Source organism: Mustelus asterias, chromosome 21 (assembly GCF_964213995.1).
Source record: "Mustelus asterias chromosome 21, sMusAst1.hap1.1, whole genome shotgun sequence".
NCBI classification, from domain to species: domain Eukaryota; kingdom Metazoa; phylum Chordata; class Chondrichthyes; order Carcharhiniformes; family Triakidae; genus Mustelus; species Mustelus asterias.
The window spans coordinates 72,373,815-72,388,630 of NC_135821.1; the positions used below are offsets into that span (position 1 = coordinate 72,373,815).

The following is a 14,816-nucleotide window of genomic DNA, read 5'->3' on the forward strand; positions in this document are numbered from 1 at the left end:
TTAGGCCGAAGGGCCTGTTTCCATGCTGTAAACCTCTATGACTCGATGAGCTAATTCATCCATTACTTCATATTTGGGAACAAATTGTTCTAACAGGGAATTATTGCCATCTTTATTTTCAAATCAAAGCACGATACTTCCACATCCAAACCGCACTTTGAATTCTAGTTTAGCTTAGTCGAAATATTAGCCAACAATAATAAACGTTTTTTTAAACTGTAGGTAAACTCATTCTCACCATAATGAAGCACTTGCTTCGATTTGGGCTTTACTTGTCTCAAGGGCTACGGCAAGACTCTTACCAACCGGAAAGCCCTTTCTTGCGAGTTTAATGGATGGCTCAAACAACTGTTTCCATGGTAACCGGCCATGCCGTTGGTGGGCAAGTGCATACCCTCTGATTTCACCTGGAACAGCAATCGAGGTCCCCCCTGCAACACAGGAAACATCAGAGAAATGGTGCGATTCTGGGACAGAACTGCAGTGTTCTAAACTTCCCTGACCAAATAAGTCAACAAATAATGCAGCTATGAAGAAATCTTTATCCGGTCAATCTCATCCCATAGACATTGACTTGCAAGTGTATTTTGATGGCCATTAACTCACTGTCTTTTCAGTCACAGTCCTCCATATCTAGATTGCCATCAATCCCATTCCTAAACCGGTTGGGATGTGTGGAGGAGGGGAGGGACATCGGCAAATATTGACACGTTGCCAGCCCCAGGTCTGTAGATATCGGCACGTTCTCAGCTCCCTTGCAATTGGTGCATTCCCAACTTTCTTATTTTCAGGAGGATTTTGATAAAGTCCCACAGGGCCGGACGGACTGGATGCAGGGATGTTCCTTCATCTGGCTTGGGGGGGTCCAGAACAAGGGGTCACAGTCTCAGGATACGGGGTAGACCATTTAGGATTGAGGTGAAGAGAAACTTCTTCACTCAGAAGGTGGTGAATCTATGGAATTCTTCACCACAGAAAGCTGTGGACGTCACGTCATTGAATATATTTAAGAAGGAGCTAAATAAATTTCTAGTCTAATGGCAATACAGGTATGGAGAGAGAGCATTGAGATAGAGGATAAGCCATGATCAGATTGAATGTCGTCGGAACAGGCTTGAGGGGCCGAATGGCTCCTATTTCTATGTTTTTATGTTACCCTTTAAACACAGGCATTCCCACAACACTGACTGCAAATGTTGACACATTCAGTATTCCTACGGAATATACAGTCTCCATCACCACCTACAGTTTACCCCGAACCCCCACCCCCAGCTCCACCATCCACAGTAGAGCCTTGCATTAGTCATGATCAGTGGAGACAAGCCCCTCACTGTCAATGTCCCCTTCAATGGAATCTTCAGGCATCAATTCTATGGTCAGCTGCTGGCAAAAGAACAAGAGGTGCTGAATGGACAACGTTACACAGATCTTGTTGGCATAAAGAATTTTGATTCTCAACCACAAGGGCCTGAACTGTGGGTCCACTGGGGGTGGGCAAGCAGAGGGTTTGGGAGTAGATGCATCTGCCACAATCGACCCCAGAATACGATTTCATGCTGAATGACCAATGAATGGGCAGCCAGTGTGAAACTGGTGCCGGGAGAGGCTCAGCACTGCCAGGGACGGCGTGAATGAGGGGGGCGGGGGGGGGGGGGGGGGGGTGGTGGTAAGGCTGACGCATCCCCCGGAGAGAGAGCTCCTGCAGACCTGTTCCGAAATAAAACCGGATGGAAAAACACTGCAACTAGTGCCGAGGCAGCACATTCACACACAAAACCTCAGTCCCCAGACACCTTGTTAAATTTTATTTCAGCCCTCACAGTTCATCCTGCCCTGGGTCACTGTCTGTGTGGAGTCTGCATGTTCTCCCAGTGTCTGAGTGGGTTTCCTCCGGATGCTCCGGTTTCCTCCCACAGTCCGAAAGACGTGCTGGTTAGAGTGCATTGGCCGTGCTAAAGTCTCCCTCAGCGTACCCGAACAGGCGCCGGAGTGTGGCAACTTGGGGATCTTCACAGTAACTTCATTGCAGTGTTAATGTAAGCCTACTTGTGACACTAATAAATAAACTTAAACCCTAAAACTTTAAGAGTTGATGGGCCATGTAAGAATGCCTTCAATTAGCCCCTTTAATGGGCGAAGTCACCTGTTTGATTGTTGGCGGGAGTGCTTCTGACTTTCAAGCCTGTCCGCCAACCAAAACTTTACGTGAGTGAGTGAAGACAACCGGGACACAGGTGCGATTTCACACACTCCTGGGTCGGACACATACCCGCCTGAACAAGGTAAAATTCTGGCTAAGGGCCTGTGGCTCTTGTTGATTTGACTTGGAGTAAATCCATAAAACACCTGTAAATATTTCAGTTGTGGAGCGGCACCTTAATTGCACTGACACTGGGTAGTGTGTCAACAAGTGAAGCACTTATCTCTAGGATGGATTATTTGAGGAGTTCTTGTTTTTGCTGCTTGCAGTACCCAGTATTTTCAATTTGGTTACTGCTGACTGTTCCTACAGGCAACGGGGGATAGGCGTCCCAGAATAACTGATATACGCAACTCAGGACACAGTAGGAATGGCAGATGGAGGATGCATCTGAGCCCAGAAACCTTTGGGATAAGTAAAGGACAGTCCAAAATGGAATTTCTAATGGTGACACCATTATCACTGACAAAGGGGAACTCTCTCCCTAAAAAACTGCAGAGGCTGGGTGTTAATTGAAAGTTTCAGAAGTGGAATTAACTGATTTTGGTTTAGCAAGGGTGTCAAAGTTTACAGAACAAAGGATGGCAGATGGTATCAATTTGATTTGATTTGATTTATTCTTGTCACATGTATTAACATACAGTGAGAAGTATTGTTTCTTGCGCACTATACAAAACGTACCATTCATAGAGAAGGAAAGGAGAGAGTGCAGAATGTAGTGTTACAGTCATTGCTAGGGTGGAGAGAAAGATCAACTTAATGCAAGGCAAGTCCATTCAAAAGTCTGACGGCAGCAGGGAAGAAACTGTTCTTGAGTCGGTTGGTACCTGACCTCAGACTTTTGTATCTTTTTCCCGAAGGAAAAAGGTGGAAGAGAGAATGTCCGGGGTGCGTGGGGTCCTTAATTATGCTGGCTGCTTTGCCGGGGCGGCAGGAAGTGTAGACAGAGTCAATGGATGGGAGGCTGGTTTGCGTGATGGATTGGGCTGCATTCACGACCTTTTGTAGTTCCTTGCATTTATTGGTGCTTGTACAGTCCTACAGGCTAACTGTTCAAGATGAAAGTCAACTAGGATCTAATTGAATGGTGGAACAGGCTTGAGGGGCTGAATAGCCTTCTTCTGATCCTATGTTTCTGTGCTTCATATTTGAAGAAAAAATAACACAATCACTGGCACTGGGACACATCACCAAAGAAGCTATCAGTAATAAACTGACACAAAATGAAATTTCCAGTGACAGTTTCCACCAGTTTCTTGACAACAATTGATAAGCGATACCATCGACTTATTGAAGCGGTCTGTCGCCCTGGCAACAATGACTAGGATAATGACATGACCGAAAAACTGGATCAGAAAGTGGATTTTGCTACTTCCGGAGATGTCGGCTCAGTCACCCATGACTGAAGAGTGGGAAGAGCGGAAGGACTGGTGTCAAGGAGCGGTTAAGCCTGAAAAATGACATTAGTGCTTCCCGCCCTCCTCCTCGAACTGAAGAAAAGGCAATGAGCAGAACCTGTAGGGCAGTTAGCCTGGAGGAACGTACAAGCACCAACAAATGCAAGGTAGAGTTAAGGTATTGGAATAAGTTGGAGTATCTTGCCTCACAATGTGTGGGCAAGCCAGTGCTGGCTTTTCTCGAGAACTTCACAATTCAAAATGTGATTCCCCCGCCGGGAAAAAGATACAAAAGTCTGAGGTCACGTACCAACTGACTCAAGATCAGCTTCTTCCCATAAAGTTGATCTTTCTCTACACCCTAGCTATGACTGCGACACTACATTCTGCACCCTCTCCTTTAGCACAGTGGTTAGCACTGCTGCCTCACAGCACCAGGGGCCCGCGTTCAATTCCCAGCTTGGCTCACTGTCTGTGTGGAGTCTGCACGTTCTCCCCGTGTCTGCATGGGTTTCCTCCGGGTGCTCCCGTTTCCTTCCACATTCTGAAAGATGTGCTGGTTAGGGTGCATTGACCCGAACAGGCGCTGGACTGTGGAATTTCACAGTAACTTCATTGCAGTGTTAATGTAAGCCTTACTTGTGGCTAATAAATAAACTTTACTTTTTTCCTTCTCGATGAACGGTATGCTTTGTCTGTATAGCGCGCAAGAAACAATACTTTTCACTGTAAATACATGTGACAATAATAAATCAAATCAATTATGTTTCAATCCAAAGACGTCTGTACCTTGCACCTGAACAGAAAGACAATGGGTTCAATCTCATGGTTTACCTGTTTCCAGGCTCCTGCTGAATTCTTGCTCTGGAGCCACCTCTCTTGAGTTAATAACCTCAACCTGTCCTGAAGAGAAACATGAAATCGTTAGAAATCAAATTCAATCTCTCCTGGGTTTGATCATTTTTCTATATTTTATGCTCTCTCTCCATTTCCTGATTGTGATCCCTTTACTTCGCTCCTTGTCACCTAACTTCTTCCATTGACTGGGAGAGTCAAACAGTCCGGGTTTTTGTCATTTAAACTATTGACTTTTTACCAATGCTCCATAATCAAGGTGATATACAGGGGCTGGGGAAACCACATAAACCCCTTTGGAATGTATACTTAACATGAAAGGTAAAGTCGCCATTGTCCCAGATGACCATGGGCTGCTCTCCCTTTGAAGGGGAGAGCTGACTGGTGGTGATTTAACCTGAGGGTCACCACACCTCAGGCAAGGGGCAAGGTTGAGAAAGCAGGGCCTTCACGAATCACCTCAGTGGAAACGGGAATTGAACCCACACTGTTGGTGTCGCTCTGCATCACTAACCAGCCATCCAGCCAACACTGAGCTAAACCGACCCTCAATTTGAAGTGTAAATGTACATTGTAAATATGACCTGTAATGGCGAGGATAGCGAGGCAACTTGTGAATTGAAAGAAACCAATGTGTATTGCACTTTACATGGTGTCAAATTTGAACTTGTGCAATGCACCTTCACAATGAAGTATCAGAAATACTTGACTTAATAGAAGGCCTTCAACGTAATGGTTGTGGGGTATTTCTGTTTGTCCACGGAACCACTGCACTTCATTCAACACAATTCCTGGCGAGCTGGGACAAGGTACAACACGAAGAACAGTACAGCACAGGAACAGGCCATTTGGCCCACCAAGCTTGCGCCGACATCTGACGCCTTTCTAAACTAAAGGTGCATTTTTATAAAATGCGCCACCAGACCTGTGCAATCAATTGTTGAAGAGGAGATTAGCTCAAGGGCCAAAGTTAAGACCCTGATCCCAATAGGCAAAACTCTAACTGGTGTGAAGTTTGTGGAGTTACTCCATCCTGGTGGGTGAAGAGACATTGCTCCCTTTCTGTTGTACTGTGGACAGAAAGGCAGGAAATATAGAGCAGAAGGCAAGAAAGAAAGCGAAGAAGTTAAAAACAGAGCTATCACTATGCTCCTCCAATTCAAATTTTATTCCACTTCAATATGTTCAGATCAACTTAAAATGTTATCACAATTGTGAATAAAAACACACAAGGAAATGTTTGAAGTGGGTTCACCTGTTGATGCGTTATAGATGGTGAGGATCAAACCTCCTCCAATCCCCATACTGTGAGCATTCACCAGTCCGATACAAAGCAGCGCTGCAATGGCTGCATCCACCACTGATCCATTCCACTTCATGATGTCCCTGGAAGAAATCAAAGTTTCAGTTTTTAAAGTTTATTTATTATTGACACAAGTAGGCTTACATTAACGCTGCAACGAAGTTACTGTGAAAATCCCCTAGTTGCCACACTCCTGTTCGGGTACACTGAGGGGGAATTTAGCATGGCCAATGTACCCTAACCAGCACGTCTTTCGGACTGTGGGAAGAAACCGGAGCACCCGGAGGAAACCCACGCAGACACGGGGAGAACGTGCAGACTCCGCACAGACAGTCACCCAAGCCGGGAATTGAACCCGGCTCCCTGGCGCTGTGAGGCAGCAGTGCTAACCACTGTGCCACAGTGCTGCCAAAGCCCCAAACTATCGAAATGGGAATGTCCAAGAGCAGACACGTGGAATGGGAGAAAGGATGGGGCCTCATTAAATTACACAGATTAGGATCGTACGACACACATAGGATCGGGTCATTACAGTACTGGTAGTACAGATTCATTTTGCAGTTTCACTAAGTTTATGATGCCACAGCTAGCTAGAAGCTAGAGAAAGAATTGGGGCTCATTTTCACATCAAATTTCAAATTGATGTAAAGTGATTTTAACATAACAACTTCCCTAAACGGGAGACCTGAAGGTATAGGAGCAGAATTAGGCCATTCGGCCCATCGATTCTGCTCCACCATTCGATCACGTCTGATGAGTTTCTCAACCCCATTCTCCCACCTTTTCCCCCCATAATCTTTGATCCTCTTACCAATCAAGAACCTATCTATCTCTGTCTTAAAGACACTCAATGACCTGGACTCCACAGCCTTCTGTGACAATGGATTCCACAGATTCACGACCCTCTGGCTGAAGAAATTCCTCCTCACCTCAATTCTAAAGGGTCGCCCCTTTATTCTGAGGCTGTGCCCTCGGATTCTAGTCTCTCCGACTAATGGAAAAACCTTCCCCACGTCCGCTCTATCCAGGCCTTTCTGTATTCTGTAAGTTTCAATGAGATCCTCTCTCATCCTTCTAAACTCCATCAAGTACAGACCCAGAGTCCTCAAACTTGTACAACCTAAATTAGATTCAAAGATTCACACTAACTCCAAAGAGAAACCTATGCAGTTAATTCCAGTTGGGTCAAGTCTGCTCTGGAGTTGATGATCCACCCTGACCAGATCTGCACCGTACCCAACAGGATGATCTCTGAGAGTCTCGCCCTACTCAGGGATCACCTATATTCAGAACAGGGGACTGGACACCTCTCTCATCAGCCTGGGCCAGAAAGCCTTTGACCGAACATTGCAAATCTACATGATGGTCATGCTCTCCAGAATGGGGTTTGGGGAGGGAATTGCCCAGTGGCCCAAAATGCTCTGCACAGAAGTCAGTGACTCAGGGGGCGATTCTCCCATCACGACTCGCAACTTTTCTGGCGGGTCGGGCTGGGAGATGCGTGTCGCCAGCCTTGTTCCAGGATTTGCGCATGCGCCGGGAATGCATACGCATCTCCCAGAGCCAGGGAACAGTCGGAGTCCAGACCACGCTTGAAACCGGCGGGAAGGCAGGTAAGTCACTTGAATCTTTTTTTAATGTAGTTTAAATATGTTTAGCATTTCATTATCGGGAACTTGCCGGTCCCGATTGAATCTCCCACCCTGCCAGGAGTACCTCATTCCGGCAGGGTTTAGAGTAGCTCCCCACATTCGGGGAGACCCTGCCGGAATGAAGGGGAGGCAATCGGGGCCCCCCAGAGGGTTGGGCTGCGCCCCCCGCGCCCCCTGGCACTGCCCAAGGGGCAAGTGCCTATGCCCAGGCAACACCTTGGCACTGCCCACTGGGCATCAGGCAGTGCCAAGGGGGCGGGGCCTATTGTGGGTGGGGCCTAGGGGCAATCGGTGGGGGGTGGGGTGGTCCCGCTGCCACTCTGTATGGGGATCGATCTGGGATTGAGGGAGGCTAGCGATCGGGGCAGGGAGGGGGGAAGGTGGTCTGCCGGGGGGGGGTGGGCCTGCCTCCCGGGCTGAGGTCTGACCCCGGGGGGGGGTCAGCGGTGGGGGAGTCTGCCAGGGTGAGGGGGGGGGGTGTCGGGATCACCACTGCTGAGTGCGGGGGGGCAGGACATCGGGGTGCTCTGGGTTGAGGGGGGGGTCAGGGCTGGCCTGGGAATTGTTGTGGGGGCTGCGACTGGACCTTGGGGGGGGCTGGAGGGGCAGCACTGTGGGGGTCCCAGTTGCCAGCGATCGAGCTGGCCAGCAAACGGGGAGCCTGACAGATCGGGGCCACTGCGCATGCGCAGAGTTCCGGAACTGTCAGACTCCGGTGTGAATAGGCCCCCCCCGCCCTGGGTTTTTAATGGGATTCACGATTGTGACCTCTGCATTGCACAGAGTGCGGAGATTCGAGTGTGAAATTGAACTGAGAAAACAGTCGTGATCTAGATCCGTTTTCCCACCAATTCAGCCCTTTTGGGAGAATCGCCCCCTCAGATTCAATCAATGGTTGGGAATTGGGAAGTTTTCCAATTAAATCAGTACTCGGACAGGGCTGCCCTCTCTCCTCTGTCCCGCTTGAGTGTTGTATTGAACCTTCAGCAGGGTCAATCAGGATAATGTGGGTATAAGAGGATTGACAACCCCAGGCAGTTGAGGCATACAAGTGAAAGTCTCCCTACACATGAACAACATCATCATCTTCCATTCGGATCTGCTGTGGCTGCACAGATTGATGAGTGTCTGCGATTAGTTTGTACTGGGCCTGGGAGCCAAGGTAATATCATAGCCCCATGAGAAGCTGGCAATTGAGCTGTTGGGGAAGCGGCGAGATTGATGGGACAGGGCAGACTACAGTTTACTTGGCTCTAGACTTTCATCATGGTATCCCTAGTAGCAGTTGATGGTCAGTAGCTTTCTTAGCTTTTATCGTACATTAAATCCTTGAGGATTATGCTCATTTTTTCTTAGTTTATCATTCCAGCAGCGGGAGGTCTGAGGACGATGAAGTCGAAAATAATGAGGAGGAGGAGGAACAGGGAAAAAATATTTTCATTCTTGACTTGCTGAGAATGAAGTTGATGAGGCCACATAAAAAGCTCTGGGAAACAAGAATCCCCATACACCTTGATCACAACCTTCTCAATATATAGGCATGGAGTCAGTTGCTACCTTCTTACCTTGCACCAGCTCAGGGACTAGGGGACATAACGTAAAGATTAGAGGCAGGTCTTTCAGCTGTGAAATTTAACACACTCCTACCCACAATAAGTGGTAGAAGTTTGAAATTCTTCCACAAATGACAACGGCTGCAGGATCAAGATTAATAGATTTCTGTTATTTGTGGGTACTAAGGATATGGGACAAAGGTGGGTATGAGGAGTTCACTCAAGATTGACCGCGATCTCACTGAATGGTAGAACAGATGGTTCCTGTCTCTCTATATTTGTCCAGCGAGATCCATTCTGTCAGGACGCTGGATTCAAACTGAAGAGAAACATAAAAATTAGAAGCAGAAGGAGGCCATTTGGCCCTTTTAGTCTGCTCCGCCATTCATTTTGATCAAGGTTGGTCATAGAATCATGCAGCGCAGAAGAGGCCCTTCGGCCCATCGAGTCTGCACCGACACATTAGAAACACCTGAACTCCCACCTAATCCCATCTGCCAGCATTTGGCCCATAGCCCCGAATGTTATGATGTGCCAAGTTCTCATCCAGATACTTTTTAAAGGATGTGAGGCAGCCCGCCTCCATCACCCTCCCAGGCAGCGCATTCCAAACTGTCACCATCCTCTGGGTAAAAACATTTTTCCTCAAATACCCCCATCAAATTCAACGCCCTGATCCTGCCTCCCCCCCCCCATATCCCTTGATCCTTTTAGCCCCAATATAAGAACATAAGAACTAGGAGCAGGAGTAGGCCATCTGGCCCCTCGAGCCTGCCCCGCCATTCAATAAGATCATGGCTGATCTTTTTGTGGAATCAACTCCACTTACCCGCCCGCTCACCATAACCCTTAATTCCTTCACTGTTCAAAAATTTGTCTATCCTTGCCTTAAAAACATTCAACGAGGTATCCTCAACTGCTTCACTGGGCAGGGAATTCCACAGATTCACAACCCTTTGAGTGAAGAAGTTCCTCCTCAACTCAGTCCTAAATCTGCTCCTCTATTTTGAGGCCCCCTAGTTCTAGTTTCACCTGCCAGTGGAAACAACGCCCTGCATCTATCTTATCTATTCCCTTCATAATTTTATATATTTCTATAAGATTTCCCCTCATTCTTCTGAATTCCAATGAGTATAGTCCCAGTCTACTCAGTCTCTCCTCATAAGCCAATCCTCTCCACTCCGGAATCAACCCAAGAGCCATATCTAATTTCTGCTTGAAATCACACAATGTTTTGGCCTCAGAGGGAGCTGCAGAGGTAGGGAATGGGTAGGAATGAACCAGATTCCCAGCTTGGGGACGCGCACACAACTATTGGTTGAGAAATGACGCAACTCCGATCTCTTGGCAGCTCCTCCAACAGAAAAACCAACAGCTGAGTGATGCGCGATTAATTCACTCGGGGGGCTAGGACGTACCCGGGAATAAAGGCTTTTATTCACAACAAGAATAGAGCATACTGCTTAACAATATTATCCAAGACTAAGGGCCACTAGGAAGTATCAGTGACCTTTATACTCCTGTAAGAAGGCAGAGCCAAACGGAACAATGCTAACAGGTGGAACACCCCAACCCTAACCCCAACAGTAACAAGAGTAACATATGTACAAGTACCCATAGTGGTAACCATCTATGGTTCACCACACTGAGCACAATGGCACCGATGGACGTACAGCCACATCCGTAGGCCAACTGATAGAGGTGACAGAGGTGCAAAACACCCCTCGGAGCGTATTTTATGAAAGATTGCTAGGACACTTCTTGGGTTTTGAAGATGTTAGCAGCTCAAGGATTTCAATACATTTTAAATAAACGTCTTTCTAAAATTCATAAAGTAATCTTGTGGTTTACCTGCCAATTTTGGAACAAGGTGCTGCATCTGACGCTACACCGGTGTTCTTGTGAAACACACAGGCACTACATCTCCGCAGCAGATGCGTAATTGCTCCGATACTAATAATAAGAATGATAATCAGAAGAATCCCAGTGACACAGCACATCTTCTTTCTGAAATAAAAACTCAAGTTTCATGGATTAGCTTGCAGTAAATCAGAATCAATAATCAGATCTAATAAAGCAAGATCTTGTGATGAAGATAATTACGTATCAAAAAAAGTTTAAAGTTTATTTATTAGTGTCACAAGTAGACTTACATTAACACTGTAATGAAGTTACTGTGAAAATCCCCTAGTCGCCACACTCCGGCGCCTGTCCGGGTACACTGAGGGAGAATTTAGCATGGTTAATGCACCTAACCAGCACGTCTTTCGGACTGTAGGAGGAAACCGGAGCACCCGCAGGCAACCCATGCAGACATGGGGAGAATGTGCAGACTCCGCACAGACAGTGACCCGAGCCAGGAATCGAACATGTGTCCCTGGTGCTGTGAGGCAGCAGTGCTAACCAGTGTGCCACCGTAGTTACTTTTTGGCAATCTTATGGCTGTAACCAAACATTTCTAAGCATGTATGAGCATGGTTCCATTTGGTACAACTGCAGAGGTCTACTTGGGCGTGAACTTCCCCCAAAAAAAACCATCAGAAAAAGTTTGCCAATTTTTAAAAAAGCCTCGATGAAATATTAAAGTTTGTCTCTTAAGTTATCCTGAAAATACAGACTCTTGTTTAAACTTCAGCCAGTGTCTTCTAGTTTGGATCAATCGTAAACATATCAGAGTTCAATTTATCTGAAGGAGCTAAGGAGTTCCGTTCTAGTCAATATTTGTCCTTCAAACAACATAAGTAAAACAGCCCAGAGAAGCTAGTCATTATCACATAGAAACATAGAAGATTTTTATTTAATCAGTCATGAGTAAGACTTAAATTAACACTGCAATGAAGTTACTGAGAAATTCCCCGAGTCGCCACAGTCCAGCGCCTATTCGGGTCAATGCACCTAACCAGCATGTCTTTCAGAATGTGGGAGGAAACTGGAGCACCCGGAGGAAACCCTCACAGACACGGGGAGAATGTGCAGACTCCACACAGACAGTGACCCAAGCCAGGAATTGAACCCGGGACCCTGGCACTGTGAAGCAGCAGTGCTAACCACTGTGCTACCGCGCTGCCCCGTGCAGCAATTAGATACGAGTAAGAGGAGGCCATTTGGCCCTTCGAGCCGGCTCCGCCATTTATTACGGTCATGGCTGATCATTCTACTCAAGAGCCTGCTTTTTCCCCATAATCTTTGATCCCGTTCGCCCCAAGTGCTATATCCAGCCGCCTCTTGAATACATTCAATGTTTTGGCATCAACTACTTCCTGTGGTAATGAATTCCACAGGCTCACCACTCTTTGGGTGAAGAAATGTCTCCTCACCTCCGTCCTAAATGGTCTACCCCGAATCCTCAGACTGTGGGACCTGGTTGCTGCCACATTTTTTCATTATTATAGTGATGACACCTCTAAAGGATTGTATTTCATTGGCTGTAAAGAGCTTTAAGATATTCTTCAAAGTCCTTCTTTAAAGTTAAATCAAGTGATTTAAAAAAAAATATTGGATTAAAGAAGTAATAAGCCAGCAATCTCTGACAACAGAAACAGAAGATGCTGGAAAATCTCAGCAGGTTCAACAATATCCGTGGAGAGAGAATAGAGCCAACATTTCAAGTCTGGATGACTCTTTGTCATCTGCCTTGGCAAGTACATGCACTGACTATTGAGATTTACCAATCTAGGAATGTTCCAGAACCATTCCTGGTCTCTACTATTCTGAATGATCACAGCTGGGCCAGTAGCAGGGGATCTAAATCCCTCATTTGACACTTAAGTCTTCCGACTCACAGGTGAAGACCAATCACTTGCACACAATCATTGTTTTTTGCGACAAGAGGGAATCCTAGAACAGAGAGGTCCAGCACGGCACAGAAGGAGACCATTCAGCCCACTGTGCCTGTGCCACTCTTAATCCCATTGCTCCTGCCCTTTTTGTGACGCCCTGTAAATGTCTTCTTCTCCAAGTTCTTATCCAATTCCCTTTTGAAACTTATTATTGAACCTGCTTCCGTCACCCTCTCCGATGGGTCATTCCAGGCCGTAGGAACAAGAGGAAGAGAAAAATAGAATTACCTGTTTTTTAACTTTCCAGGGTCACTCCTGACAGCATTGTCCACGTCATCCTGTTTAATTCCAGATTGGAGCGGGATTGTGTTTGAACCATCCTCAGTAAGTACCCCGAGTTCAGTCGGATTTTCCTCAACCATTTTTGTGTCTGTTCAATAAGTTCGGCGCAGATTTTTTTCTGACTGAAGTCTTCACTTCACATGAACAGTAGCTCCTTTCTCTCAATTGACAACAATCGCTTGTGATTCTTCCCTCAAATCACCATGGCGATTGCCTTGCAACAGTTGCTGTTGAAATAAAAGTTGATGTTCCAGTGGGATTGAAAGGAAAAGATTTCTGGTTGTGATGTTCATGTCAACAGCCTACCTAACTGCAACATTGGCTATTATTGGATTAACACTTAGCCAATTAGAAACAGCATTGTGAACACTGTACAGATAATTGTGGGGGAGGGTAAGCTTAATGCACTAACAGAATCATAATCATGCTTCCGAATATGTGAGAGGGATTGAGTGTGGGTGACCCAGACCGTTACGATATTCTGTTAAAGCATAAACAAAAAGAACTGCAAATGCTGGGAAGCTGAAACACAAAACAGCAAATGCTGGAAACACACAGTGGATCCGTCAGCCACTGTAACAAGAAAAGAAAGAGGTTAGTGTTTTGAATATATGTTACACATGAAACCTCTCACTTGACTTCTCTCCCCAGATATTGGTCGATTTGCATTGCTTGACAACACTTCAAGATTATTTTATTGGCTAAAAATGCTCTGGGATTTTTTTTCAAGTATATTAATAAATTGCCCTTAATTTTAGTTGCATTATTTTATTTTTCTTTCCTGCAACACTCACCGTCAGAGGCAAGGATTGTACACTCGAAAAGCTCCCCCGTGGAATTTCAATAACTATTTTTAGAACCCTTTGCCGTTGGGCAATTTGTCATTCTAAGTTTCTATAAATTCAGACACACATTCCATCAGTGTTGTATATATGTGTCAGGACATGAATGAAGCTTTTTCATCCGCTCACTAGGTATTAGAAAGAAAGAAATTGCATTTATATAGCAGCTTTCACCTCCTCAGGGCCTCACCCAAAACTGCTTTATGGCCAATTAAGTTCTCTTTTCGAAGTGTACTCACTGTTGCAACATGGGAGAATCTTCGTGACATTGTGAGCAGCGAGGTTCCCCTTGTGTTTCATTTTTACTAATCAGTGTCAATCTTCCCACCTAGCTCGTAATGTTGCCTGTGAATAGTAACCACACAAAACCTTCCTTCAACACCAGGGTGTGTTTTCAACTGGAAGCCCATTCAGTGAGCAGAAGGATAGTGAATTCCAACAAGTAAAACAGATTATCTTCTGTAACCCATTAGAGGATAGATTAGCCCTAGGTAAAGGAGAAAGGAACCAAAGAGACAAGTTACTTTGCAGTTTGCCTGTGGGGTTAAGCTGCATAATGGTTTCCTGGTCTCACGATTACTAAGCAGAGGTGTAATTTTCCATTCTTGCACTTTGAGGGGAAGTGATGGCCAGTGATATTATCGCTAGACTATTGATCCAGAAACTCAGCTAATGTTCTAGGGACTTGGGTTCGAATCCTGCCACGGCAGATGGTGGAATTTGAATTCAATTTTAAAAATCTGGAATTAAGAATCTACTGATGACCATGAAACCACTGTCGGAAAAACACATCTGGTTCACTCATGCCCTTTAGGGAAGGAAATCATAGAAACCCTACAGTACAGAAAAAGGCCATTCGGCCCATCGAGTCTGCACCGCCCACAATCCTACCC

General features: G+C 46.0%; 1 protein-coding gene across 1 annotated transcript in view; it reads right to left on the minus strand.

Moving 5' to 3' along the window:
- The window catches only part of LOC144509411 (glutathione hydrolase 1 proenzyme-like), a 61,719-nt gene extending 48,335 nt beyond the window's left edge, over positions 1-13,384 (minus strand). The window contains exons 1-5 of the mRNA XM_078238256.1: positions 13,028-13,384; positions 10,812-10,967; positions 5,708-5,838; positions 4,432-4,500; positions 239-431 (exon numbers count right to left, since the gene is read on the minus strand). Of these exons, the coding sequence (XP_078094382.1) occupies positions 239-431; positions 4,432-4,500; positions 5,708-5,838; positions 10,812-10,967; positions 13,028-13,161 (683 nt within the window). The 5' untranslated portion in view covers positions 13,162-13,384. The remainder of the gene's footprint in view (positions 1-238; positions 432-4,431; positions 4,501-5,707; positions 5,839-10,811; positions 10,968-13,027) is intronic.
- Positions 13,385-14,816: the final 1,432 nt, after the last annotated feature.